The sequence below is a fragment of the Lipotes vexillifer genome, unplaced genomic scaffold, assembly GCF_000442215.2.
Source record: "Lipotes vexillifer unplaced genomic scaffold, Lipotes_vexillifer_v1.1 scaffold862, whole genome shotgun sequence".
In the NCBI taxonomy this organism is placed as follows: Eukaryota; Metazoa; Chordata; class Mammalia; order Artiodactyla; family Lipotidae; genus Lipotes; species Lipotes vexillifer.
Genome location: NW_006786873.1, coordinates 202,118 through 227,127, shown reverse-complemented (window position 1 = coordinate 227,127; position 25,010 = coordinate 202,118). Strand labels below are relative to the sequence as shown.

The 25,010-nt window shown below is 51.4% G+C and overlaps 1 protein-coding gene across 1 annotated transcript in view; it reads right to left on the bottom strand.

Annotated features, from left to right (window-relative positions):
* NOTCH4 (notch receptor 4) overlaps positions 1–14,278 on the bottom strand; it is a 23,639-nt gene extending 9,361 nt beyond the window's left edge. The window contains exons 1-18 of the mRNA XM_007459507.1: positions 14,074–14,278; positions 13,185–13,266; positions 12,774–13,066; positions 10,836–11,183; positions 10,614–10,736; positions 10,267–10,503; positions 9,980–10,135; positions 9,326–9,520; positions 7,541–7,654; positions 6,354–6,467; positions 6,145–6,267; positions 5,142–5,301; positions 4,340–4,485; positions 3,795–3,947; positions 3,453–3,570; positions 3,135–3,222; positions 2,621–2,774; positions 498–682 (exon numbers count right to left, since the gene is read on the bottom strand). Of these exons, the coding sequence (XP_007459569.1) occupies positions 498–682; positions 2,621–2,774; positions 3,135–3,222; positions 3,453–3,570; positions 3,795–3,947; positions 4,340–4,485; positions 5,142–5,301; positions 6,145–6,267; positions 6,354–6,467; positions 7,541–7,654; positions 9,326–9,520; positions 9,980–10,135; positions 10,267–10,503; positions 10,614–10,736; positions 10,836–11,183; positions 12,774–13,066; positions 13,185–13,266; positions 14,074–14,140 (2,856 nt within the window). The 5' untranslated portion in view covers positions 14,141–14,278. The remainder of the gene's footprint in view (positions 1–497; positions 683–2,620; positions 2,775–3,134; positions 3,223–3,452; positions 3,571–3,794; positions 3,948–4,339; positions 4,486–5,141; positions 5,302–6,144; positions 6,268–6,353; positions 6,468–7,540; positions 7,655–9,325; positions 9,521–9,979; positions 10,136–10,266; positions 10,504–10,613; positions 10,737–10,835; positions 11,184–12,773; positions 13,067–13,184; positions 13,267–14,073) is intronic.
* Positions 14,279–25,010: the final 10,732 nt, after the last annotated feature.

The following is a 25,010-nucleotide window of genomic DNA, read 5'->3' as shown; positions in this document are numbered from 1 at the left end:
GGAAGTCAGCTGTAGTTTTGTGTTGCTGGAGCAGGGTTAGGGGTTGGCGGGGAGAGATGAGGCCTGAGAGGCAGGCAGGGCTGGGTCGTGCCGGGCTTGGGACTTCACTGCGAAAGAGGTGGGCAGCCACTGAAGGGTTTTGAGCAGGAGAGTGACAGGCCAGCTTAATATTCTCAACGGAGCACCCTAGTGGTGGAGTAGAGGCCGAACCTTTAGGAGGACAAGTGTGGAGGCAGGGGTGATACTTAGGGGGCTGATGCAGGCGTCCGGGCGGAATGCAATGAAACCCTGGACTAAGGCAGTGGGATGAGGGTGAAGGGGCAAGGACAGAGTTGAGAAATATTTAGGAGGCAAAATAACCTGACTTGGTGGTTGGTTGGATGTGTGGGGTGAATGAAAAGAAAATGCCCTCTCCCCCTCCCCTTTCTGCCCCATGACTGCTGTTTCCCACATCCAGCCCCACTTTGTCTTCCCCCACCTCCTCTAGACCCTCTCACCTGGCAGAAATAGCCATTAGGTTGGGCCATGCAGGTGGCCCCGTGCTGGCAGGGCCTGGACTCACAGGGGTTCACCCTCTCCTGGCATATACTGCCTTGGAATCCAGGGGGACAGTGGCAGAAATGGGAGGGGCCGCTGTCGATGCAGATGCCTCCATTCTGGCACAGGGAAGAGACTTCTGTGCCTGGGAAGAGAGACACACAGGGATTGATAAAGCTAGGTGGGGTGGAAGGATGCTCAGGGGCTCCAGACAATGGGCAGAGAGGTCCATGGAGGGGCCACTGACATTGCTGGGGTGGGTGGAGGCCACTCGGAGCCTGAGGAGTCAGTAACTCTTGACCCTGAAGAGATTAAAACATCAGGTTCCCGACGTGGATGGACCTAGAGATTGTCATACTGAGTGAAGTGAGTCAGACAGAGAAAGACAAATATCGTATGATATTGCTTATATGTGGAATGTAAAGAAAAGGGTACAAATGAACTTATCTACAAAATGGAAATAGATTTACAGACGTAGAAGACAAACTTATGGTTACGAGGGGTAAGTGGGGGAGGGATAAACTGGAAGACTGGGACTGACATATACACACTATTCTATATAAAATAGATAACTAGGGCTTCCCTGGTGGCACAGTGGTTAAGAATCCGCCTGCCACTGCAGGGTACACGGGTTCGAGCCCTGGTCTGGGAAGATCCCACATGCCATGGAGCAACTAAGCCTGTGGGCCGTAGTTGCGGAGCCTGCACTCTAGAGCTCACGAGCCGCAATTACTGATCCCGCGTGCCACAACTATGGAAGCCCACGTGCCACAACTACTGAAGCCCGCGCGCCTAGAGCCCGTGCTCCACAACAAGAGAAGCCACTGCAATGAGAAGCCCGCACACTGCAACAAAGAGCAGCCCTCGCTCGCTGCAACTAGAGAAAGCCTGTGCGCAGCAACAAAGACTCAATGCAACCAAAAATAAATAAATTAATTAATTTAAAAAAATCGATAACTAATAAGGACCTATTGTATAGCACAGGGAACTCTACTCAATACTCTGTAATGGCCTATATGGGAAAAGAATCTAATAAAGAGTGGTTATATGTATATGTATAACTGATTCACTTTGCTGTACACCTGAAACTAATACAACATTGTAAATCAACTATACCCCAACTTAAAAAAAAAAAAAAATCAAGTCCCTCCTCCTGCCTGTTTTGTCAGAATGGAGAGAAATACCTCTTCTTTGGCTTATCAGGGCATTATAAGCAACTATATTCTTTTTTTCTTTTTTGTGGTCCGTGGGCCTCTCACTGCTGTGGCCTCTCACTGCTGTGGCCTCTGCCGTTGTGGAGCACAGCCTCCGGACGCCCAGGCTCAGCAGCCATGGCTCACGGGCCCAGCGGCTCCACGGCATGTGGGATCCTCCTGGACCGGGGCACGAACCCTTGTCCCCTGCATCGGCAGGCGGACTCTCAACCACTGCGCCACCAGGGAAGCCCAGAAACTATATTCTTGGCTTTAAATGTCTCAAGCAAGAAAGAACTCAAGAGAAACTTCAGGTGGGGACACCTGAAGTGGCTTAACTAATGGTCTAAGTCCATCCCCTGGGCTTTGCATCCTCTGATGTTCTCTCACAGTGATTCTCATCAGCCATCCCCTAACCTCACAATGGTCTCTTTCCTAAGTTCTTCTTATAACAAAACTTATTTGAACAAGGGGGGTATTCTTTTACCCGGGGGTTGGCATAACATCCAAGTGAGTGGGGCATGGCGAAGTGTGTTGAGTGTAGTTGGTTAAGCGTGGTTCACTCTAGTTGAGTTATGATGGTAAAGACAGTGCTGAGTTGTTCCACACTGGATCACTGGGTTATGTCCCTGGTGGTTGTGTTAAACTGGAGTCTGGTTGACTGGGCTGGGTGGTGTTGCTTTTGTTGTGTTGAACGTGGTGCTAGAAGTTGAGTTGTGTTAGGCTGTCCTGGGTGTTGAGCTGCAGCATCAGTAACTGGTTGTCTGTGTTCCTTTGACTCTTGGTCCACTGTTTGTCCAAATGCTGTGTGCGGATGTCCTTAGGGGTGGGGTAGAGGAGGACACTCTTTTGCTCTTCATCTGCTCCATAGTCGGCCCTTGGGTCAGTACCTTGACTCAGAGCAGCCTTCTGACAGGAGGACAGCGGTAGGTTGCAGAGAGGCCCAGTCCATCCCTGGAGGCACAGGCACTGGAAGGAGGGCCCAGTCTGGAGGCAGTGGGAATTGTGTGGACAGGGCTTCTGAGCGCATGAGTCGATCAGCGTCTGAGGGTTAGGAGGGAGCGTGAGGCAGGAAAGAACACCAGGTTCCCAGGCCTAGAGATGGTCCCCTGCCAGTGTCTCAAAATTCCTTACCCTGAAAACTCTCTCCTGAATGGTCTGGGACTAGGTCACCCTCCCTGGGTTCCTTGGATACCCACATCCCAGAACAGTCGCTGGGATCAGAAATCCTTTCAGTGAACCATACAAATCTCAAGCTAGACCTCAACTCCTAGACTTCCACACCTCCTTTCACGTGGATACCTCTCCTAAGCTTCCCTGCTGCCACCTTTTAATACCCGAGGCCCTCTCACTAGAGCTCTCCTGCCCCTCCCTCCTCAGCACACTTGGCTCAGTGCCCCTCACCTGGCAGCTGCCTCCCGTGTAGCCAGGGGGACAGAGGCAGCGGGGACCCTGAGGCCCATCTTGGCAGGTTGCCCTGTTCCTACAGGGGCTGGATTAGAAAGAGAGAGGGCGCAGTAGGAGGAAGGCCAGGGCAACAAGGGGAGGGAGTGTGTGATGTGGTGGCAGGCAACCACTGGGGAGATGGGAAAGTAGGAGGGAAGGCAGAGTGAAAGGATGTGGGATGTGGGATGAGAGGCAGCATGGCGCCACAGAGGAGATGGAGAGGAAGGGGGGGGAGGGCTCCCTCCCTCCCTCCAGGGGTCTCTGTGCCCTGCTCACCTGTCTGCACAGCTGGGACGGACCCTCCCCTCGCAGCGTGGGCCCTGGAAGCCCGTGGTGCAGAGGCAGGAGGAGGTGCTGGGCCTGTTCACACAGGTGCCCCCATTGAGGCACGGTGCTGGAGAGAGGAGGCTGTGAGGGGTTGGGTTCCTTGCCTGTAACCTGGCCTGCGGCCTCAGTCACACCACGCATGGGGGACCACCCCCGCCCCCCGCAACTTCCCCACCCAAACAACGGCTCACTGTGTCCAGTTAATTTTTTTTTTTAAATGTGGTACAAACATACCCTGACCAGTTTCTCCATCCTCCTGTGCCCCAGCCCCAGGACATGGTGGGCACTCACCAGAGGCACAGTGGTCAATGCTGGTCTGGCAGCGGAGCCCAGTGTGGCTCAGAGGGCAGGTGCAGGAGTAGCCCCCAGGGCTGGGGCTACAGGAACCACCGTTGAGACAGGGCCCTGAGTGACAAGCTGTCACCTCCTCGCTGCAAGTGGGCCCTGAGGGAAGCGGGTGGGGTCTGAGAAAGGGAAACCCCCTTTTCTCTTCTTTTCCTCCCCTTCCCTTCCTCACCCCCATCCCCCAACCTCTTTTCTTTTCTCACCACCTCTTACGTCACCCATGCCCTCTGTAGCCCATGCCCAGTTTTTTTTTTTTTTCCACACCGTGGGGCATGTGGGATCTGAGTTCCCTGACCAGGGATGGAACCTGCAGCCCCTGCAGTGGAAGTGGAATCTTAACCACTGGGCCACCAGGGAAGTACCAGCCCCTGCCCAGTTCTTCTTGGTGGTGACTGAGACCCAGAGCCCTTTGGACACATGTCTCCACTGGCCTTGCCCTTGATTTAAATGGTGGTCAGCCCAGGGTATATATGGTTTAGGGAGCACCTCACCTGTGTAACCTGTGGGGCAGGTGCAGTTGAAGCCAAAGGGCTGGGGGTGGCAGGTCCCTCCGTGGGCACAGGGTGTAGAGACGCAACCCCCCAGCTCTGTGTCACACTCGGGTCCTGTCCAACCCACATCACACACACACGAGGATCTGGTCATAAAAGGAAAGGGGTTTTTTCTCTTCTCCCCTCCCCATTGGTCAGACCCCTATGACTTCTTTTTTGGCCCTGGGACTCTGGCCCCTTTCGCAGTGTCTTTGCTCTCAGCATTGTCCCCCTTCTGCCCTACCTGCCCCACTCATTTTCTCCAACTAGATCTATCTATCTATCTATCTATTTATCTATCTATCTATCTATGATCTATCTATCTATTCATCCATCCCTTCTATAACTTGTTTATTGTCTGTCTTTCCTCATTAGAACCAAAGCTCCATGAGAGTAGATACCTTGTCTCTTTTGTTCTGTGTTGCTCCCCCAATGCCTGGAAATGTATCCACACATAGTAGATGCTCAATAAATATTTGTCTAATGAATGACGAGATGAATTGGTCCTGGGATTTAATACTCTTCTTTCTGCTTTGACCTCCTTAGTCCTCTGTTTCCCTCTTTATTTATGAACTCTCCCCTCATTGGATAACACTCACCAGTCAAACCCTCTCATTGGTTGTGATCTCAGAACTTTGCCATCTTCTTCCCATTCCCCATTGGTCATTTCCTACAGACTCACCTCTCACTGGCTCTTTTCTCCTGCCTTAGCTGAGGAGGACTCAGAGGAGACTATGAATGGGGAGGGCCTGGAAGATGTTACCTCTGGCAGTGCCCATGGTGGCAGGTGCAGTTGTCTTCAGCTGGGGCACAGCCAGGGCTTCCACTGGGGCAGAGGCAGTGGGCCTCTTCCTCCGGATCCTGGCATCTTTGCTTGGGCTGGCACAGGTTGGGGGCACACAGGGGAATTTCACAGAGATGACCTGGGGTGGGGAGATTGGTCAGAGAGAAAAACAGAGTCCCTCCCCGTCCTTGATGGGGCCAAAGGCCGCTTCTTATGCATGACTTGCTAACTCTCCATGAACCTGTCCTTCAGTGGCTCCCTAATGCCTCAGGATACCAACTTCTTCAGAATGCCATATGGGGTCCTGCATGCCATGGCCTTCCTACAATTGCTATGTTTCTGACCTTCGCCCCATTGTAGCCTAAGCTCTGGATGTCCTACACTCCCTTAAGCGGGGTGTGCTTTTCTTCCCTCTGTGCCTTTGCACATGCTGTTATCTGCAGTTAAAACGCGCTGCCTAGCATTCTGTCTTGACAAACTCCTACTCAGTCTTTAAGAGTCTGTTCAGCCATCTTTTCTCATCTCTAGTCTGGGTTGGCCAGCCCTTTGTGTTCCTATAGGATCCTGTGCATTCCTCTCTCAGAGCACGTCTCTGGGACATAATCAGCTTGTTGGTCTCTCTACAGTAGATTTAAATCCACTTGAGGATAGCAACTCTTACTCAACTTTGTGTCTGTGTCTGGCATAGCAGACACTTAATAAATGTTTGCTAAATAAGCAGATGAATGGCTTGCCTTTGAACCTCATCCTCTGCTCCTGTTCCCCAGTCATACCACTCATGTTGGGCCTGATGTGGGTCCTACAGTAACACTCACCCTCAGCTCCTGTACGGTTGGGCAGGTTTTGCACTGCATAAATTTAAGGGTTTCCATTCTCTTTCTGTTCTCACATCCCAATACTCAAATGCCCTTCAGTGACCTCTACTGTACCGTAAATGGACTCAAATACCCCTCCAGTTCTTTCCAATGCCTCCCCTGCTGACCTGTGAAGCCAGATGGGCAGAGGCAAAGGAAAGCTCCTGGGAGGTCAAGGCAGCTGGCTCCAGTGGGGCATGGGCCACTCAGACACTCGTCCACCTCCGCCTGACAGCGTGGGCCTTCAAAGCCTATGGCACAGCAGAAGGGTCAGGGACCTGCACGGAAGTCTGCGCCTGCCCTCACTCTCACCTCCAGAGTTTGAGCCCCAGTTTACCTGGGAGACACTTGCAATGGAAGGATCCAGGCTGGTCTTGGCACTGCCCACCGTTGGCGCAGGGAGAGCTTCTGCACTCGTTGATGTCCTCCTCACACTGGGGGCCAGTGAATCCTGGTGGGGTTGGGAGCGAGAAGGGAGAGATGACCAAGGTCTTTTTTTTTTCTTTTCTTGACTTTCTCTAGATTTATGAGGGAGTTTGTTACAAATGTTTGAGTTTTACAGGCATGATTTCATGGATTCAAACAAGAAATTAAGAGTTAACACTGGTATTTAGCCTTCTCTTTACAAATACAGAAATAACATTGCTACAAATTGCAAGGGAGAGAATCTTGTTTCAAATGGTTTGGTTTGGGGTTTTGTCTAAATGTGTCATTATATAATAAAGGCACCAATATGGGAGCTTCTCAAATAGTGATTTGGATTTCAGGACAAAATAGAGCATAACTTGGTAACTTTAGTCTTTATATAAATAAGGCGTAACTGGGTATGTGTACTAATGCTGAAAATACATCTTATCAAAAGAATAGATACAGGTCCTGGCCCTTTCCCTTGCTAGGAAAGGTGAACCTGGAGGACTTCCAGAGAAGACACCTGGGACAGGTGGAGATGACAGGAGGGTGACGCATAAAGGTGAAACAGCCACCTGCCAGCCGTGTGACTTTCGGCAAGCTACCCAAACTCTGTAGGCTCCACTTTATTCCTCTGTAAAAGGGAAATGATAATATAAACTACTCATGGTATCACTGAGAGAATTAAATGAGATAATGCCTGAAAAGTACATAGCCAAGTGCCTGGCTTAGAGTAAATATTCAATAAACATCAGTTATTATCATAACAGGGAATAAAGGGATATCCCGTGAAGCTGGAGAAGGAAGGCCTGGGGCGACTTTCCCTGCATCCATGGCGAACAGTGCCAAGACCAGCCGGGGACCCCCGGCATGCAGGGGGAGAGTACAGAGGACTCTGCAGGAGGGCTGGAGAGGAGGGATATTTGGGCGACTTGGAAGGACAGAGATGAGGGCGGGCGAGTAAGCAGGGGAAGATTTGGAGGACGTAACAGAAGAGAGTTTGGAGAACAGAGAAGGAGTTGGAGAAATGGGGCGCTCCTTGGTCTGGCCCGAGAGAGCTTCAAGAGGCCGCGGGCGATTGCCAGGCTGGAACCGTGGAGTGGAATCTGCACTCACCGGGCCGGCAGACGCACCGGAAGCCATTGAGCAGGTCGTGGCAGTCAGCCTGGTTCAGGCAAGGGGCAGAGGCGCACTCGTCTGTCTCTACCTCACAGAACTGCCCTTCTAAGCCTGAGGAGGGGTCAAGGGCAAGGCTCAGCCAGGCCAGCCTTGCCTTAGCTGCTCACCCCTTCTGCCCAGGAGGCCTGGGTTCTAGAACCAGCCCTGTCCCTGACCTGCCCAGTGCCCCAGCAGGCAGCCCCTCCCAGGGGGCCGTCTGCGTGTGGGTTGGAGAGATGAACCCGAGGCCCTGCTGCTCTGCTGTGTTTGGCTCTGCCCCCCTCAGGTGTGAAAGCTCAGGGAGCAGGGCACCTGCTGGGACATGTGGGAGGGCTCTGGGGAGGTGCCTTTTGGGGCCATTCCTCTGTGCACAGAAGGCAGGGCTCACCCGGGAGGGCTGATCAGCCTGGAGGTCCTCGAGGTACCAATGTGACAAATGGGCATCTGCTTGGAGGTGATTCACTCCTCTTGTTCTACCTGGGCAGACCTCTGTGCCAGGGAGACCAGGGATCCCCAAGGTGGGGATTTGAAGGGCGTTTGGGGACCTGTGTCACTGCCATACTTGTCCTGCTTCTTTGACCTCCTCCTGGTCTCCACTGTCTCACCCTGAACTGAAGCTGGACCTCGGCTGCCTCCCTCTTCTTGCCTGGGGAACCTGCCTCTGAAGCTCCTTGAGATCTACAACCTTGTCCCTTGGATTAGTGGATAGTTTTCTCAGCATTTTTCTTTGGATGCTTCTCAGCTTAGGAAAGCTGTGTAGTATAGTGGGTAAAACTATCAAAGCTCTGGGGTTGAATCCTGGCTCTGCCACTTACTAGCTGGGCAACCTTCAACAAGTCACTAAACCTCTCTGTGCCTCAGTGTCTTCATTTATAAAATGGGCATAGTAACAATGCTGACTTCATAGGGTTATTGTAAAGATTAGATAATGCATGTAAGACGCTCAGGCACAAAGTAAGCTGTTATTTTCCTGGTTTTACTGAGCTCCCTGATATTGGCTCTCTCACTGTCTCCCTGGGGAGATGTTTACCCCCCTTAACACTAACTTGTAGGTAGGTGCAGCCTTGCAGCATTCCTTTCCCGTTGTACCAAATTCAAGCACACAGACCCTTTGGGATTTTTTTTTTTTTTTTTGCGGTACGTGGGCTTCTCACTGTTGTGGCCTCTCCCGTTGTGGAGCACAGGCTCCGGATGCGCAGGTTCAGCGGCCATGGCTCATGGGCCCGGCCGCTCCGCAGCATGTGGGATCTTCCCAGACCAGGGCACGAACCCGTGTCCCCTGCATCGGCAGGCGGACTCTCAAGCACTGCGCCACCAGGGAAGCTCGACCCTTTGGGATTTTAAAGGTTTACTCTCAATCTCTACAGGGGAGAGTTTCTGTGATTAGGATGAGCATTCTAGGTTGGCATAAGCAGAGGCTGCAGCATGAAAAGTTTATTCACTGCTGCTCTGCTCTCCCCTGATGGGCCTCTGTGTACAGTGGACCAGTTTGTGTGCCCTGCGGTGTCTATGAAATGAATGTAGAGTTGAGCAGTGCACAGCCTCACTACCGTCTGTGGCAGTCCTTCTCCCAGGGGCCATCGGTTTCCCAGAGTTTTCATCTGGGGGATGAGGAGAGGAGAAGCATTCTTTGCTGTCTGACCCCAACCGGCCTGAGGCTATCTGTGCTCTACAGGGGTCACGTCCAATGGGTTCGGGATTAGTCTCCCGTCTCCTCTACTTGAGGGCCCACTCAGCTGGTACCTGGTGGGCAGAGGCACTGGAAGGTGGCGAGCAAGTCCAGGCAGGTGCTGCCAGGGTGGCAGGGCTGCGACAGGCACTCATTGTGATCGGCCTCGCAGCGGGATCCCGTGTAGCCAGGGGGACAGAGGCAGTCAAAGGAGCCGGGCGTGTTGAGGCAGGAGCCGCCGTGTTCACAGGGACTGGGGCCTTGCTGGGCTAGGAGGAAGGAAGATCCGGGGGTCTGCAGGGGTCAGTGGTGGAAGGGCGAGGAGGCCAGAGTGGCAGGGAAGGTGTGGGGACCCTGTTCGTGGCTGATAAGATCAAAGTGGGGAAAGGGATTGTGACTTTAAAATGGAGGAGGACTAAATGGGGCCTTGAGGGCTGAGGATTGGTGAGAAGACCGTGTAAGGCAGAGATGCCCAAAATGGACAAATTCAGGAAAAAGAGATGTTTACTTATTTACGTGGCCACCGTGTGGCTTGCGGGATCTTAGTTTCCCAACCAGGGATTGAACGCAGGCCCTTGGCAGTGAAAGTGCGGGGTCCTAACCACTGGACTGCCAGGGAATCCCCAAGATGTTTATATTTTTAATTTGGAAAACAATTGGCTTGTTTCCCTCCTCAGTGCAGAGGCTGTCTGAGGGCTCAGAGAGGGTCTCATGTGGAGGTGCCTCACCCATCTGACACTCGTCCAGGTCCTGGTGGCAAGTGGGCCCCGTGTAGCCAGGCTGACACACGCAGAATGTGGAGCCCCTCAGGGGGTTGGTGTTGCACTGGGCTTCCCGGTGGCATGGCTGGCTCAGACACATGTCCTCCATGTGGCACAGGAGGCCTGGAGGGCAGCGTGGAGGCGAGGCTCTCAGAGGCCGCTTGAAGCTCCCAGCTGCCCTCCTGGTGCTTCTGTCACGTACCATCTCCACCTCCCACCTCCCACCTCCCGTTTCCCTGTACTCCATGTCACACCTGTGCGGCCAGGTGGGCAGAGGCAGGAGAAGGAGCCCACACGGTCGATGCAGGTGGATCCTGGGGCACAGGTGGCAGCAACACAGTCGTCCAGGTTCTCCTCGCAGCCCGTGCCCCCCCAGCCGCTCACACACACACAATGGAAGCCGCCAGCTGAGTTCTGGCAGGTACCCCCGTTTCTGCAGCGAAGGGGACCCTGAACCTCACATTCGTCCACATCTTCAGAGCAATCCCAGCCTGCCAAGGGGAAGGGGACAGGTGCTGGAGCTGGGGGCCCTGTGAGGAGTGGAGAACAGGGGCTGACCATCTGGGCCACTGGTGCCATCAACTTGGCTGAAACGACTCACCTGCCCAGGCCTCTGGGCAGAGGCAGGTGTAGGTGCCCAGCCCATCCTGACAGGTGCCCCCGTTCTGACACTGGTGCCCGACACAGTCATCTGGATTCACCTCACAGCTTGGGCCTGTGAAACCTGACAGGGTCATGCGATCAGCTGACAGAAGGGGACCCATGGGAGACAACCTCCGTGCACAGAGAGAGGGGCTGCAGGAAGACCCCTGTGAGGACACACCTGGGGGACACAGGCAGAGGTGGAAGGTGGAGTCTTTCCCTGGAACCACTTGACAGGTGCCCCCATTGGGACAGCCCCTGGGGGGGCAGGGTCCTGGCCAGAGCTCACAGCGTGGACCCCCCCACCCAGCGGGGCAGAGGCACTGGAAGGACCCCAGGGTGTTATGGCAGGAGGTGCCCTTGGGGCAGGGTCCTGGGTCCAGGAAACACTCGTTGACATCGCGTTCGCAGGCATGGCCCTCAAAGCCAGGTGGGCAGCGGCACTGGATCTGGGGGTATGTGGCCAGACACACCCCTCCGTTGACGCAGGGGTTGGCTGAGCAGAAGTCCCGGAGCTGGCAGTGCTCACCTGAGGCAGAGGACAGGGGGGGCATTTTCCTAGCACTGCACAAATTCCAGCTCCTCTGAGATGACCCAGCTCTCACTCTGGATTATCTCTGTGTCGAATTTCCATATTTTCTTCCCTTCCCTCCCATACCCTCTCTGCCCTGTTGCATCACCCTCACTTTTATCATTCTTTGGGAGGGTTATATCTGGAGTGACCACATTTTTCAAGCTGAAAACTGAACATGTAGCTGTTGGTGGGAGTATTGTGAATCAGCCCTGCTTGGGAAAATCTGGGATGTAGGGTTCCTTTAGTGGTGACCTTGGTGGCGAATTAGAAAGCATGCAGCCTCTGCAAGCAGGAGACTTAGCCCCTTGACTTGCCCCGGCCAGCTGTGTGCCCTTGGGCAGTCGTCTTGCCTCTCTTATCCTGATTTCCTGATCTTCAGGTGGGTGTAATGGTCCGGATAACGGTAAAGAGACTCACTTCATGGCTGTGTGCACCAGTGGGAATGGTGGCGGTGGCGGTGGCGGCGCTGGTACTGAGCTAAGTAAGCACTTCCTGAGCATTGCCCCCTCTCTTCCCAACAACAACCTTATGAAGTGTGGACATCGGCTGACAACCGAGGACCCAGACAGCTTAAATATCTTATGCAAGGTCACATGTCTAGTCAGTGGCAGAGCTGGCAATGGACCCGAGGAGGAGGCCGCCCAGAGCCCGTACTCTGAAGCACAAGGCATGGCAAGTTGCCACTGACCATCCTTCTTGTCACATACGCTGGTCTCTCACACCCGGTCTCAGGCCCGTTTTCCTCAGAATTTCCTCGTCAGTTAAAAAATCTCCATGTCCTGGGCCCACCCCAGATACACCAGGGCAGGCTCTCTGGGACAGGGCACCGGTATTTTTAAGGCTTTCCAGGTGACTGCTATGCCTACCCAAGTTTGAGAATCTTTGTCTCTAGTCTACCCCCTCCTGGATGCACCCACATCCCAAGCACTCTCTGACCTCGTGACCTTTGCTGCCTGGTCCAGCCCTCCCCATCCTGGTGAGGTGCTATGGAACCTTTCTCTCCAGGGCCTCGCAGCTCTGTCCAGGCACCCCTGACCACTTCCTCATGGTAGCACACCCTGCCCATCACGTGTCCTGCTCTCTCGCTCCAGGGCTGCACCCGCGCCCCGTCACACCACCCACCACTGCTGTCTTCCTGGGTGACAGTGTGGGCTCCCACCACTCAGAATAGAAGCCATTCAGGTGCTCAGAATGTAGAGTTCTGGAAGTCCCCTGCTGTGCTAGGCATTAACCCTCTAGCTAGTGGACCGAGGGGAGGTTGAGGGGCTGGGAGAGGGGTCAGGGTGGTGTGCGAAGGGGGCTGTGGCAGTAGCTATTTACCAGCTGGCTTGGAAACACCTCAACATCTTATCAATCGGTACTATCCTGTCGGTGAATGTCAACCTTGGGTAAATGGTTCACCAAGAGTTGGCTTGTTGATTCTCTTGGCCTCTCTCCTCAAAGGGCTTGCAGTCTCTCAGGCTCTAGTTCCATCTTTCCTACCCCACAGCCCAGCCCGTTGCCCCTGCCTGTCCCTCCTTCCCCGCCGCCCCCATCAGTGCTCACCTGTCCATCCCGGCATGCAGGAACACTGTGGGCGGCCCGAGGCCTGGATGTGGCAGCGGCCCATTTTGGAACAGAAGGAAGAACAGGGGTCCTTGAGCTGGGCCTGGCACCTCTCACCAGTGAAGCCAGAGGGGCAGGTGCAGAAGAAGCTGGGAGCCAAGGGAGAGGGAGGGCTGGGGGAGCTGGGAAGGGTGGGAAGCAGGGCTTGACAGCTGCCTCCATTCTGGCAGAGCTGGGCATCCTGGCAGGGGTCCGGAAACTGGCATGTCTCACCCAGGAAGCCAGGGGCACACCTGGGCAGGGGAGGAGACGGGAGAGCTTCACCTCCTCCCTTTCTCCTTCCTTCCCATTTCTCCCCATCCCCTCCCCTACTCCCCTTCCCAGTCTCCCACTCCCACAAGGTACACTCACTGGCAGGTCCCTTGCCCCTGAGATAGGCTCAGGCAGGTGCCTCCGTTGGCACAGGGTTCTGGGAAACTCCCGCACTGCAGCCCTAGAGATGGAGGTGAGGATGAGATGGGAGCAGGTAGCGTTACGCTCCACTTTTCCTCCCCTGGACGCTCCGGAGGGACCTGCCTGCAGCAGCCCCGCACAGGTGCTCTGAACCCCACCATTGCCTTGATACTCTTGTTCCTAATCCCCACGTGGTGCTCACTCCCCAGCCCCCCAGATCCCAGGCCTCTCAGTTACTAATCCCCACCCCTCCTTTCCTGTTTATTCTCTGGCCTCCCAAGTCCAGCTTCAGGCTCCATCCCTCGGAAGCAAGACAACAGGAATAAGGAGGGGGGCACTGAGGGGACTCCTGGGAGGTGAATGGCTGAAACATTGAAGGGATTTCCTCCCGGAAGGGCCCAGCATTGAGCCATCGGGGGGGGGGGGGGGGACAGCTGGACCGGGAAAGGGACTTGGTGGGCCCTTGACCTTCCCGTGTCTCCATCTCCTGTTCCCTCTCACCTCTTCCCCTAGCAGGTGGTCCCTCTTTTCCCTCTCTTCCTCCTAAACGTGACTGTAAGAGCATGCTGTCCCCCAGTTCCAGGGCCAACTTGGTTCTCCCTGGGGGTGGGCACCTTCTCACCCATCCCCCCCTACCGTCACCACCCCTGGCACGGGGCCCATAGCCTGGGTCTGTGTAGCTGCAGGGGCAGAGTTGTCTCTCCCTGCCAGCAGTCCCATTTGGGGGGTGAGAATCTTCTCCATCCAGTGTCGCCTCAAAGCATGCAGGTTGCCCCTCTGTCCCCAGCCCACTGGACATCCTCCTAAGGAAGGTGGGTCCCCTCACTTCTCCCACCCCACGCCTCACCTCTGGTCTGGACGACTGACCGACACAGCAGCAGCAGCAGCGGCAGCAGCAGTGAAGGGGGCTGCATTCCAGAGCCCCTGCCCAAGCCCAGATCCGCCCTGCCTCTTCCAGTGGGACCCTCAGGCCCTCACTGAGGCAATAACCACCCACTCTGCTCCCACGGCCCCTTCTTCCTCCTCTTCGGCCTGCTGTGAACCTCACGTCTGAGCTGTTTCCTGAGTCACACAATGTCCTGGACACCCTAGTGATGGGGGGGCGGAGTGGAGGAGCATTGAGGGGGACGAGGGAGGGGCCTTCTGTCCCTGACAACCCCTGGGGAGGCGGCGAGGAAGAAGGGCATTGTGGCTGGAGTGCAAGTGACAGAAGGGGGAACGGGCCCCTGGGAGCAGTCCCAGTCCTGTTGTTGTTGTGCTCTCCCCTTTCTGGAGGTGGGAACTGCAAGGTGGCTGCCCTATGCCCTGGGGGCGGAGTGGGGTCAGGACCTGGAAACAGAGGTGTGGGGTGATGAGAGATCTCCTATTCCCCTTGCATGGAGAGGATGCTTGTTTTGCGAGGTCAGTACAGATGTTTCTCAGAGAATCTGCACGCTTCCACCCACTCATCTTGGCAGAAGGAACACAGGGGACTTCTGGGTATACACTTGGCCCTTGCTGGGCTGTTAGTTTTCTCCTTCTGGGAAATGGGGAAGATGCTGCGCTGGTTTGGGGGGAAATCTAGGCCTTCTTTTGGAGGGGAACGTGTAAGATTGTCATCAATGATAAATGAACATTGTCTCCACTAAATTTTGCAGTCTGGATTATCCATAGCAAACACTGCATTTGTGTGGGTTCCCCTCCTCACATTGTCTCCCTCCCTCCACCGCAGAGGTCGCTGGGATGCAAGGAATGCCAGTCATTGAATTAAACATTGGAGTAAATAAAATCACGAAAGAGAATGCAGGGCCCTGCATTCAACCTTCTATTTTTTTTTTTTGTGCGGTACGCGGACCTCTCACTGTTGTGGCCTCTCCCGTTGCGGAGCACAGGCTCCGGACGCGCAGGCTCAGCGGCCATGGCTCACGGGCCCAGCCGCTCCTACGCGGACCTCTCACTGTTGTGGCCTCTCCCGTTGCGGAGCACAGGCTCCGGACGCGCAGGCTCAGCGGCCATGGCTCACGGGCCCAGCCGCTCCACGGCATGTGGGATCTTCCCGGACCGGGGCACGAACCCGTGTCCCCTGCATTGGCAGGCGGACTCTCAACCACTGCGCCACCAGGGAAGCCCCCATTCAACCTTCTTGAGTCAAGCCAGGACAGCTTTGGGGTCAGCCACACACCCAGTTCCTCTAGTAGGTCAGAGAACTGAGAGTCCAGGGTGCTTAGAGGTGTCATCAGCAGCTGTGCACAGCCGCCGCATTGGTGCATCCTGAGTACCTTGCCACGCCAATAAGTATACTTTGCCTGCACAATTTTTTTTAATTACTAACTTTTCATTTTGAAATAATTTAAAACTCACAGAAAAGAGGCAAGAATACTAAAAATTATTCCAGGATATTCTTCACTCAGATTCACCAATTGATATCATTTGACCACATTTGCTTTATCATTATTTTTCTAAATACACGTTAGTATTTTTTTCTGAACCATTTGAGAGTAAGTTGCACACAATATATCCCTTTCCTCATAAATACATCCGTGTGAATTTCTTAAGAAGAGGAACCTTCTTTTTGTTTTTTTCTAGAGATTTTATTTTTTCTAAAGAAGGTTTATTAATTAATTAATTAATTATTTTTGCCTGCGTTGGGTCTTCGTTGCTGCACGCGAGCTTCCTCCAGTTGCGGCGAGCGGGACTTTCTCTTCCTTGCAGTGCGCGGGCTTCTCATTGCGGTGGCTTCTCTTGTTGTGGAGCACGAGCTCTAGGCGCGCGGGCTCAGTAGTTGTGACTCACGGGCTCTAGATTGCAGGCTCAGTAGTTGTGGCGCACGGGCTTAGTTGCTCCGCGGCAAGTGGGATCTTCCTGGACCAGGGCTCGAACTCGTGTCCCCTGCGTTAGCAGGTGAATTCTTGACCACTGCAGCACCAGGGAAGTCCCAAGAACCTTCTTTTACATAACCACAGTACAGCTATCAAAATCAGGAAACTTAGAGTGATACAATACTATTAGCTAATCTACAGTCCATGTTCAAAATTTGCCAATTGCCTCATAATGTCCTTTATAAAGCTTTTTGTTCTTGGTCCAGAATCTAATCTAGGATTATGCATTGCATTTATTTGTCATGTCTTCTCAGTCTCCTTTATTTTAATAAGATAAAAGGATACAGTTCCTTAGATTTTGTCTTTCATTATATTGATACATTTGAAGGATACAGTTCAGTTACTTTGCAGACTGTTCCTAAATTTAGGTATGTCTGCTATTTCTTCAGTTTATGCATTTCTGACCAGGAATACCACAGAAGTGATGTTGTGTCCTCACTGCAACACACCAGGAGACACGTGAGCCAACCTCATTCTTCTTTTTTTTTTTTTAAATTAATTAATTATTTTATTTTTGGCTGCATTGGGTCTTTGTTGCTACGTACGGGCTAAGCAGGGGTTACTCTTTGTTGTGGTGCGTGGGCTTCTCATTGTGGTGGCTTCTCTTGTTGTGGAGCACGGGCTCTAGGCGTGCGGGCTTCAGTAGTTGTGGCTCGTGGGCTGTAGAGCACAGGCTCAGTAATTGTGGCCCACGGCATGTGAGATCTTCCCGGAGCAGGGCTCGAACCCATGTCCCCTGCATTGGCAGGCAGACTCTTAACCACCGCACCACTAGGGAAGTCGGAGCTAACTTCATTCTTAATGGTTGCCTAGTATTCCACTGTTTGGTGAACTCTAGTTCACTGAAACCAGTTTCCTATTGTAGGGCGGCACTTAGGTGGCTCTCAGTCTTTAAAAATATGAGAAACTATGCTGCAATAAATATTCTTGAACTTACATACTTGAGTGGTTGTCTAGTTTTTTCCTTAGGCTACATTCCTAGATGAGAGTACTGAGCCAAAGGGTCAAAGGATAGACTTAAAAATTTTTTTTGGCTTTGAGAAGAATTAGGACATATATCTACTTGTAAGTCTCCTCCATTTTTCAATACGACGTATTTTAAACATTCATTGTAGTTAAATACACAGTGTCTAGCACTAGTTACATCTTTCTAAAACGACAGTCATTTGTGACCACCCACACCATACCTGCACACCACAAGTACTATAATTTGTTTTATATATTTAAACAGTCTACTCCTTTTTTTTTGGCTTCGCTGCGCAGCTTGTGGGATCTTAATTCCCTGACCAGGGATCGAACCCGAACCCTCGGCAGTGAAAGCGCCGAGTCCTAACAACTGGACCACCAGGGAATTCCGCCCATTTTTACACTTAGGTTTTAAAGGGAATCTTTTTCTGTCTGATTGTAAATAGAGAGTAGGCATCAAAAAGTTCAGTGAAAGCAAAACAATGTTAGTAAATTCCAGACTGATTCTCTTCCCTGCAGAAGGAGGCTCCAAGTGAGGATAGACTTATTTTTAAAGCTTTCGGTACCTAAGTGTCATTCTCCAGAAAGCAGTGCAGGACTTTATATTCTTGGTAGTAGTGTCTGCACATGCCCTTACTCTCACCAACCCTGAGAATCAGGGTTGCCATCTTCCTGACCTCACACCTTTTGTGGAAAAGTAGGCTGGGGCACTAGGCTGGGACTTGAGGGAAAGAAGAGGAAATGGTAACGGAGACAGAGAAGGAGTGGTTAGGTAGCAGGGGAATCCGGAGGGTGGTGGGCAGAAACTGAGTTTAAGGACAATGTCAGGAAGGTGCAGAGCCCACTTCGTGCCTTATCTCTGCCTAAGATCTTGGGTCAGACAATGATTTCTTACATATGACACCAAATGCACAAGCAACAAAATAAATTGGACTTCATCAAAATTAAAAGCATTTGCTCTCCAAATGGCACCTCAAGAAGGTGAAAAGACAAGCAACAGAATGAGAGCAAATATTTGAAAATCATATATCAGATAAAGGCCTTGTATCCAGAATATATAAAGAACTCTTATAACTTGGGACTTCCCTGGTGGTGCAGTGGTTAGGAGTCTGCCTGCCAATGCAGGGGACATGGCTTTGAGCCCTGGTCCTGGAAGATCCCACATACCATGGAGCAACTAAGCCTGTGCACCACAACTACTGAGCCTGTGCTCTCCAGCCCATGAACCACAACTACTGAGACCGTGCGCCACAACTACTGAAGCCCGCGCACCTAGAGCCCATGCTCTGCAACAAGAGAAACCACAGCAATGAGAGACCCGTGCACCTCAACGAAGAGTAGGCCCCACTCTCCGCAACTATAGAAAGCCCACACGCAGCAACGAAGACCCAATGCAGCCAAAAATAAATAAATAAAAATTAAATTAAAAAAGAACTCTTATAACTCAATAATGACAATTTAAAAATGGGTTACAGTCCCATAAATCTCTGAACCTCTGCTCATTTTTTAGTCTATTTTTTCTCAGTTGCCAAGATTGAGTAATTTCTGTTCATCTACCTTTAAATTCACTGAATCTTTCCTCTGTCTTCTCCACTTTCCTGTTACGCCAATCCACTGAGTTTTAAATTTTGATTATCGTATTTTTAAGTTCTAAAGTTTCTGTTTGGTTCTTCTTTATAACTTCTATTTCTTTGCTAAGACTATTAATTTTTTCATCTGTTTCAAGAAAGTTTTTCCTAGGGACTTCCCTGGTGGTCCAGTGGCTAAGACTCCATGCTCCCAATGCAGGGGTCCCGGGTTCGATCCCTGGTCAGGGAACTAGATCCTACATGCTGCAACTACAGGCCTCAACTAAAGATCCTGCATGCTGCAACTAAAAAGATTCCACATGGCACAACTAAAGATCACGCATGCCACAACGAAGATCCTACATGCCGCAACTAAGACCTGATGTAGCCAAGTAAATATATAAATAAGTAAATAAATATTTAAAAAAAGAGGTTGTCCTTGCTTGTTGCAGCATTTTTAATATTTACTTTAAAATACTTGTCTGTTGTAAATATGTATCATATATTCCAACATTTAGGTCATCTTGAGTGTTGGTGTCTGTTGAGTGTCTTTTCTTATTCAATTTGAGATTTTCCTGGTTCTTGGTATACATGCTTTTCTATTGTATCCTAGACATTTTGGGTATTATGTGATGAGACTCTGGATTTTCTTTAAATCTATTTTAACAGATATCCTCTGATGCTGTGCCAGTGGGGGAAAGAGGGTGCTGCCTCATTGTTGTCAGATGGAGGTAGAAGCCCAGTTTCCTCACTTGGCTTCTGTTGACATCTTGTTAGTGCTGGATAGGGTTGGGAGTTCAGGCTACCTGCTAGGCCTCTTCTAACACACATTGACTGGGAGAGTGTGAAGCACATTATTACTGCTTCCATTTGGTTTCCAGTGACATTGTGATGGAGAGCTGAAAGTCCCAGGTAAAAGTCCCAGCTCACCAACAGGGAATAAACCTACCTAAGGGGGTAAAAGACCTGAACACAGAAAACTATAAGACACTGATGACAAGAAATTGAAGATGACACAAATAAATGGAAAGATATACTGTTCTCATGGATTGGAAGAATTAATGTTGTTAAAATGACCATACTCCCAAGGCAATCTACAGATTGCAATCTCTATCAAAATACCAATGGCATTTTTCACAGAACTAGAAAAAATAATTCTAAAAGTTGTAGAGAGACACAAAAGATCCCGAATATTCAAAACAATCTTGAGAAGGAAGAACAAGCTGGAGGCATAATAATCCTTGATTTCAGACTATACGACAAAGTTACAGTAATCAAAACATAATGGTACTGGCACAAAAACAGACACATAGATCAATGGAACAGCATAGAGACACCAGAAATAAACCTATGCTTATGTGATCAATTAACCTACGACAAAGGAGGCAAGAACATACAATGGGGAAAAGGCAGTTTCTTCAATGGACTGGGAATAAGATGACACAGGAGTTACTGTTAATGCTGTGATCTGGACATTGTGATTATTTCAGAAAATTTACTATTTTTTAGGATAGTATACTGAAGTTTGTGGGGGTAGAATGACAAAATGACCAGGATTTGCTTTAAAATACTTCAGGGAAAAAAGAGGGATGGATAAAGCAAAAGTGACACAGTTGAAAATTCTAGAATCTGGGTATGAAGAGTTAATTATATTGTTTTTATTTTTTTTTATTTTACTTTTTTTGCTGTACGCGGGTCTCTCACTGTTGTGGCTTCTCCCGTTGAGGAGCACAGGCTTCGGACGCGCAGGCTCAGCAGCCATGGCTCATGGGCCCAGCTGCTCCGCGGCATGTGGGATCTTCCCAGACCGGGGCACGAACCAGTGTCCCCTGCCATCGGCAGGTGGACTCTCAACCACTGCACCACCAGGGAAGCCCTTATCTATTTTTATGTTAGAAAAATTTTCATAATTATAAAAAGGAACCAGATTAGAAAGAACCCAGATACCGAAAAGGTAGTTTTCAAACTAGCAGCAGTGGCATCACCTGGGAGCAGGAATATCAGATTTAGCAAATAACAATACAGGATGCTCAGTAAAATCTGAATTTCAGATAAACAATAAATAATTTTTAGTATGAGTATGTATGCTCTATGCAATATTTTACTTACACTAAAAAATTGTGAAAATAGTTTGGCAGGTTTTTTTGTTTTTTGTTTTTAAATAAAACTAAACATGTAATTACGACCCAGAAATTGCACTCCTGGGCATTTATTCCAGAAAAATGGAGACTTACTTACACTCACACAAAAACCTGTACAAGAATGTTTATAGCAGGACTTCCCTGGTGGTCCAATGGTAAAGAATCCGCCTTCCAATGCAGGGGATGTGGGTTCGATCCCTGGTCGGGGAACTAGTTTCCCACACGCTGCCGGGCAGCTAAGTCCACGTGCCAGAACTATTGAGCTTGTGTGCCTCAACTAGAGAGCCCACGGGCCATAAACTACAGATTCCACACGCTCTGGAGCCTGTGCACTACAACTAGAGAAGAGAAAACCCCGCTCGCCACAGCTAGAGAGAAGCCTGTGCACCACAAGGGAGAGCCTGCGCGGTGCAACAAATGATCCCGCATGCCTCAACGAAGATCCTGTGTGCTGCAACAAAGACCCAACACAGTCAAAAATAAATAAATTAAATAAATAAATTAAAAAAAAAGAAATACATTATTAAAAAAAAATCCAGTAGGAGGGAGAAGTGGGTGAGAGTAAATATGGTTGAAGCTGGGAGATGGGTAAGTGGCTATTTATTATACTGTCATCTTTATACTATTCTGTCTACTTTTTACATGTTTAAAACATTTTATAATAAAGGTAAAATAAAGCAATCCAATACAATGATATAAATCTGATTTAAAAACTTCAAAAGGATGTCCATCTCTCTGAGGACAAAAACTTCAGGCCATGAGGTGTAGAAAGCCCCCATCTTTGTGCCCGGGGCACACCCAGACCAGTTAAGTCTGAATCTCTGTGGGTGGAAGCTTCAGCAGTGGTCCCCAAAGTGTGGTCCTCAGGCCAGCAGTATCAACATCACCTTGAAACTTGTTAGAAATGCACATTCTTGGGCCCTGACCCAGACCTGCTGAATCAGAACCTCTGGGGTTGGAGTCCAGCAACCCGTTTTTTCAAAAACTCTCCAGGTGATTTGGTTGCTGATGCAGAGCTGGAGGGTCCAAGAGTCAGGCCTGAGGAAGCTGACGGAGGTGGTCTTGAAGGACAAGCTGGTGAAGGAAGCGCAGGTCTGGGGTCCACAGATCCCAGGAGAGAGACTAAGGTCATGGCCCTGAGCCCTCTGCTCCCACCATTGTCAGTGTGGATGGTGTGGCCGGTGGGGCTGACTGGCTTGCGCTCTCTTCAGAGAAGGAGGCTGGGAGTGCACAGAACTGTGGTGGGTTGGGGATCCCCAAGGCCAAACATGCTGGGAAAAAGAAGAGCGCCTTCTCCCCCCGTGAAGGTTTATAGGGTGCTAATGAGACACCTCAGGATGATGGCTCTCGCACCAGGTCCTAGAGCAATGAGCTGAAGGCCAGGGTTTGAACCTGAGTCTCCTGATTCCATGCCCAGGGCTGCTCCTCTCTGCATTCTTGTGCTTGTCTACTGGATTCCATTATTAGTACCCTCTACATCCTGTGTTCTGGTTTCAAGGGGAGTGGGATGGGGGTTCATATGTCTGGGGACCTTAGATTTTTAAAAAACAGCTCTAGGTTCACTCCACTCATCTTTTAATTTTACTTCTTTAATTTATAATTTTTTTATAAGTCTTTCCCACAGACAGATGTTTCCTTGCTGGTCTCCCCTTGGCTCTGCCCCCACCTCTTTTTTCCATTTCTCTGTTTTTGTTGACTAAGTCTCTACTATGGAGACCACCTCTCTCTGGGGCATTGAGCCCTCCACAGAGGAGGTGGGAGTAGTGGAGAGACCCCTTCTCCTCAAAGGAGTGCTCTAGGCTGGACGTGGGCAGAGGTTTTCTGAATCTTGCTCCTCTGGATGCAGGAGCTCCTTGGATGCATTTGAAGCCCCAGGACCCTCCCCTTCTGTGACTTGGAAGATTGGGGAGACCCCTAGGAAGGTTCTAGAAGACTTCCCACCCTCACTCCCATCCTATCCTTTGGTGAATGTGACTTGGCACCCACTCCCTGGGGGAAAAGCCTCTTTGATGTGCGGACACTGGACTTCCACCCACCTAGGATGTGCAAGTCTTTTTTTTTTTTTGGCGGTACGTGGGCCACTCACTGTTGTGGCCTCTCCCCTTGCAGCGCACAGGCTCCGGATGCGCAGGCTCAGCGGCCATGGCTCAGGGGCCCAGCCGCTCCGCGGCATGTGGGATCTTCCCGGACCCACGTCCCCTGCATCAGCAGGCGGACTCTCAACCACTGGGCCATCAGGGAAGCCCCGTATGTCCAAGTCTTGGTTGTGGGAAGGGAGAAGCAGGCTGACCCCTTCCTGCCAGGAGGTGGAAGTGTGGCTCTTCAGAAGCAGTGGCAGAGCCTCGCCCCTGGGAGAGGAACTGCATACCTGTGCTGGGTGCAGCTCCAGGGTGACACAGGGACCCTCACCCTGCAGTGAGGGAAGCAAACGGGAAAGACCAAGGCCGGGGAAGTCTAGGTCGCCTTGGGGCGAGGCAGCCTGCTCTCCTGCATTTTTAGCCAAGGAGAAGGTATCACTTCCGCGGAGGGAAGGGATAGAGTGGGAAATGGTGACCAGGGGCAGTGGACAACTTGAACCTCTGGATGTGAACTAGAATTTTCTAGTACCCCTTTGGGTCTCCTACCTGACACCTGATAGCAGGGGGCTGAGGCACTGGGCTTCCCTGAGCAGGCAGGTGGGGCAGGGAAGTCCTCAGGCGACAGAGGGACACCTGCAGAAAGAAATGGGGAAGAGCCTGGGAGTTCACTGGAGTCAGCTATTTGGGGAAAGCAGTATGTCCATATCTTTGCGGGGGGAGGGTTGTCTTCTGGCAGAAGCAATAGGTGGGTCACCTGGGAAGGTGCTTGTGGTAGAGACATCAGGGTGGCAATTCTCATGTTACCCCCTCCCCCAAGCCCCTTTGTCCTTTGTTGTGTTACTCTCCGTCTGCACCGCCCCCCCCCACCCCGACCCCGCAATCCTTTCTCTTTTTCCTGCCCTGCTTTGTAACCTGGGAGACTGACCTCCTTGGATTGATCACTGGGAGGGGGGACTTGCTGGCGGCGTCTCATCGGGTTTGGCTAGTGGGAGGCACGAGGGGGAGACCTGCTGTGGAAGGAGAGAGGATGGGGTGCTTCTCTCACATTCCTTCCCTGTCAGTGTTGGGGTCCTCCCCTTGTCCCCTCAGGTCTGGTGTGTGTGTGTGTGTGTGTGTGTGTATGGGGTAAAGGCTCCCCAGTGCCTCAGAATCCCCTGCTGTTCCCTTCACCCAGTCCTCGAAGGGGCTGGACGAGAGCTGAGTTTCTCTTGGGCTGGGGGGGCTGGGTGAGGGGCGGGGTGGGGAGATCCCTCCCCCCTCGCTCAAGACTGTGCTCTTCCTCAGCACAAGCTGGAGGGTAGAGTCTCCAGCTTCACCCTCATCTTCCAGCCTCCTGGGATTCAGCCTTCAACTCCTCCCTCTACCTTTGAAGCCGTGGTTCCAGCTCTCTGAGTCAATGCCTTCTCAGCAAGGAAGACGTCTCCTCAGAGAGGTCAGGCTCCCACCAGCCATTTTCAGCTCCGTTCCAGGAATTCAGAATTTCCCCAGGGGAGCCAAAGCTGAAACTGAGGGCACTTCTCCAGCAACTCTGCCCAGGGCCTCCCTTAGCTGTGTTTTATCTTTGGTGCACCTGAGGGGTCTCTTGTTTTGTGATTTTCTCCACTTCTGTCCTGTCATGTGTTCAGGCTGTGAGGCTGCCTGAAGCAAGAGACTTTCTTTTACTTCCCAAGATGCTGTCAATAAATGCCCACTGAACCAGTGAGTGTAGGGAGTGTGTCCTATAACCTTTTAGTACGGATGCCAGGAGAGGTGAAAGGGGAGGGGGCAGGTGGTGGAGGAAAGCTTTTGATTTGGGGGAAATGGCAGAGCCAATTTGTGTGTGTGTGTGTGTGTGTGTGTGTGTGTGTGTGCGTGCGCGCGCACACACACACACACACACACACACACAGGTTAGTGGGGAGGGGTCCATGAAGGGGGAGATCCTCACCTTCTCAGGCTCCAGGGAGCAATGCGATTGGGGAGTGCCGTGGGATAGACGAGTGAGTGGGGACTGGGTTGGATGGAGATGCTGACGTTGTCCCACCATTGTCCTGTGGGAATTCAGTTTTGTTCTTAAAACGAACACTATTTTATTAAAAATAAATAAATAAACTACAAATAATAGATAAAATGAATAAGAGTTAACTCTTCAGTAAGTCAGTAAATATTTGAATTAAGTCCCCCCACCCCAGGA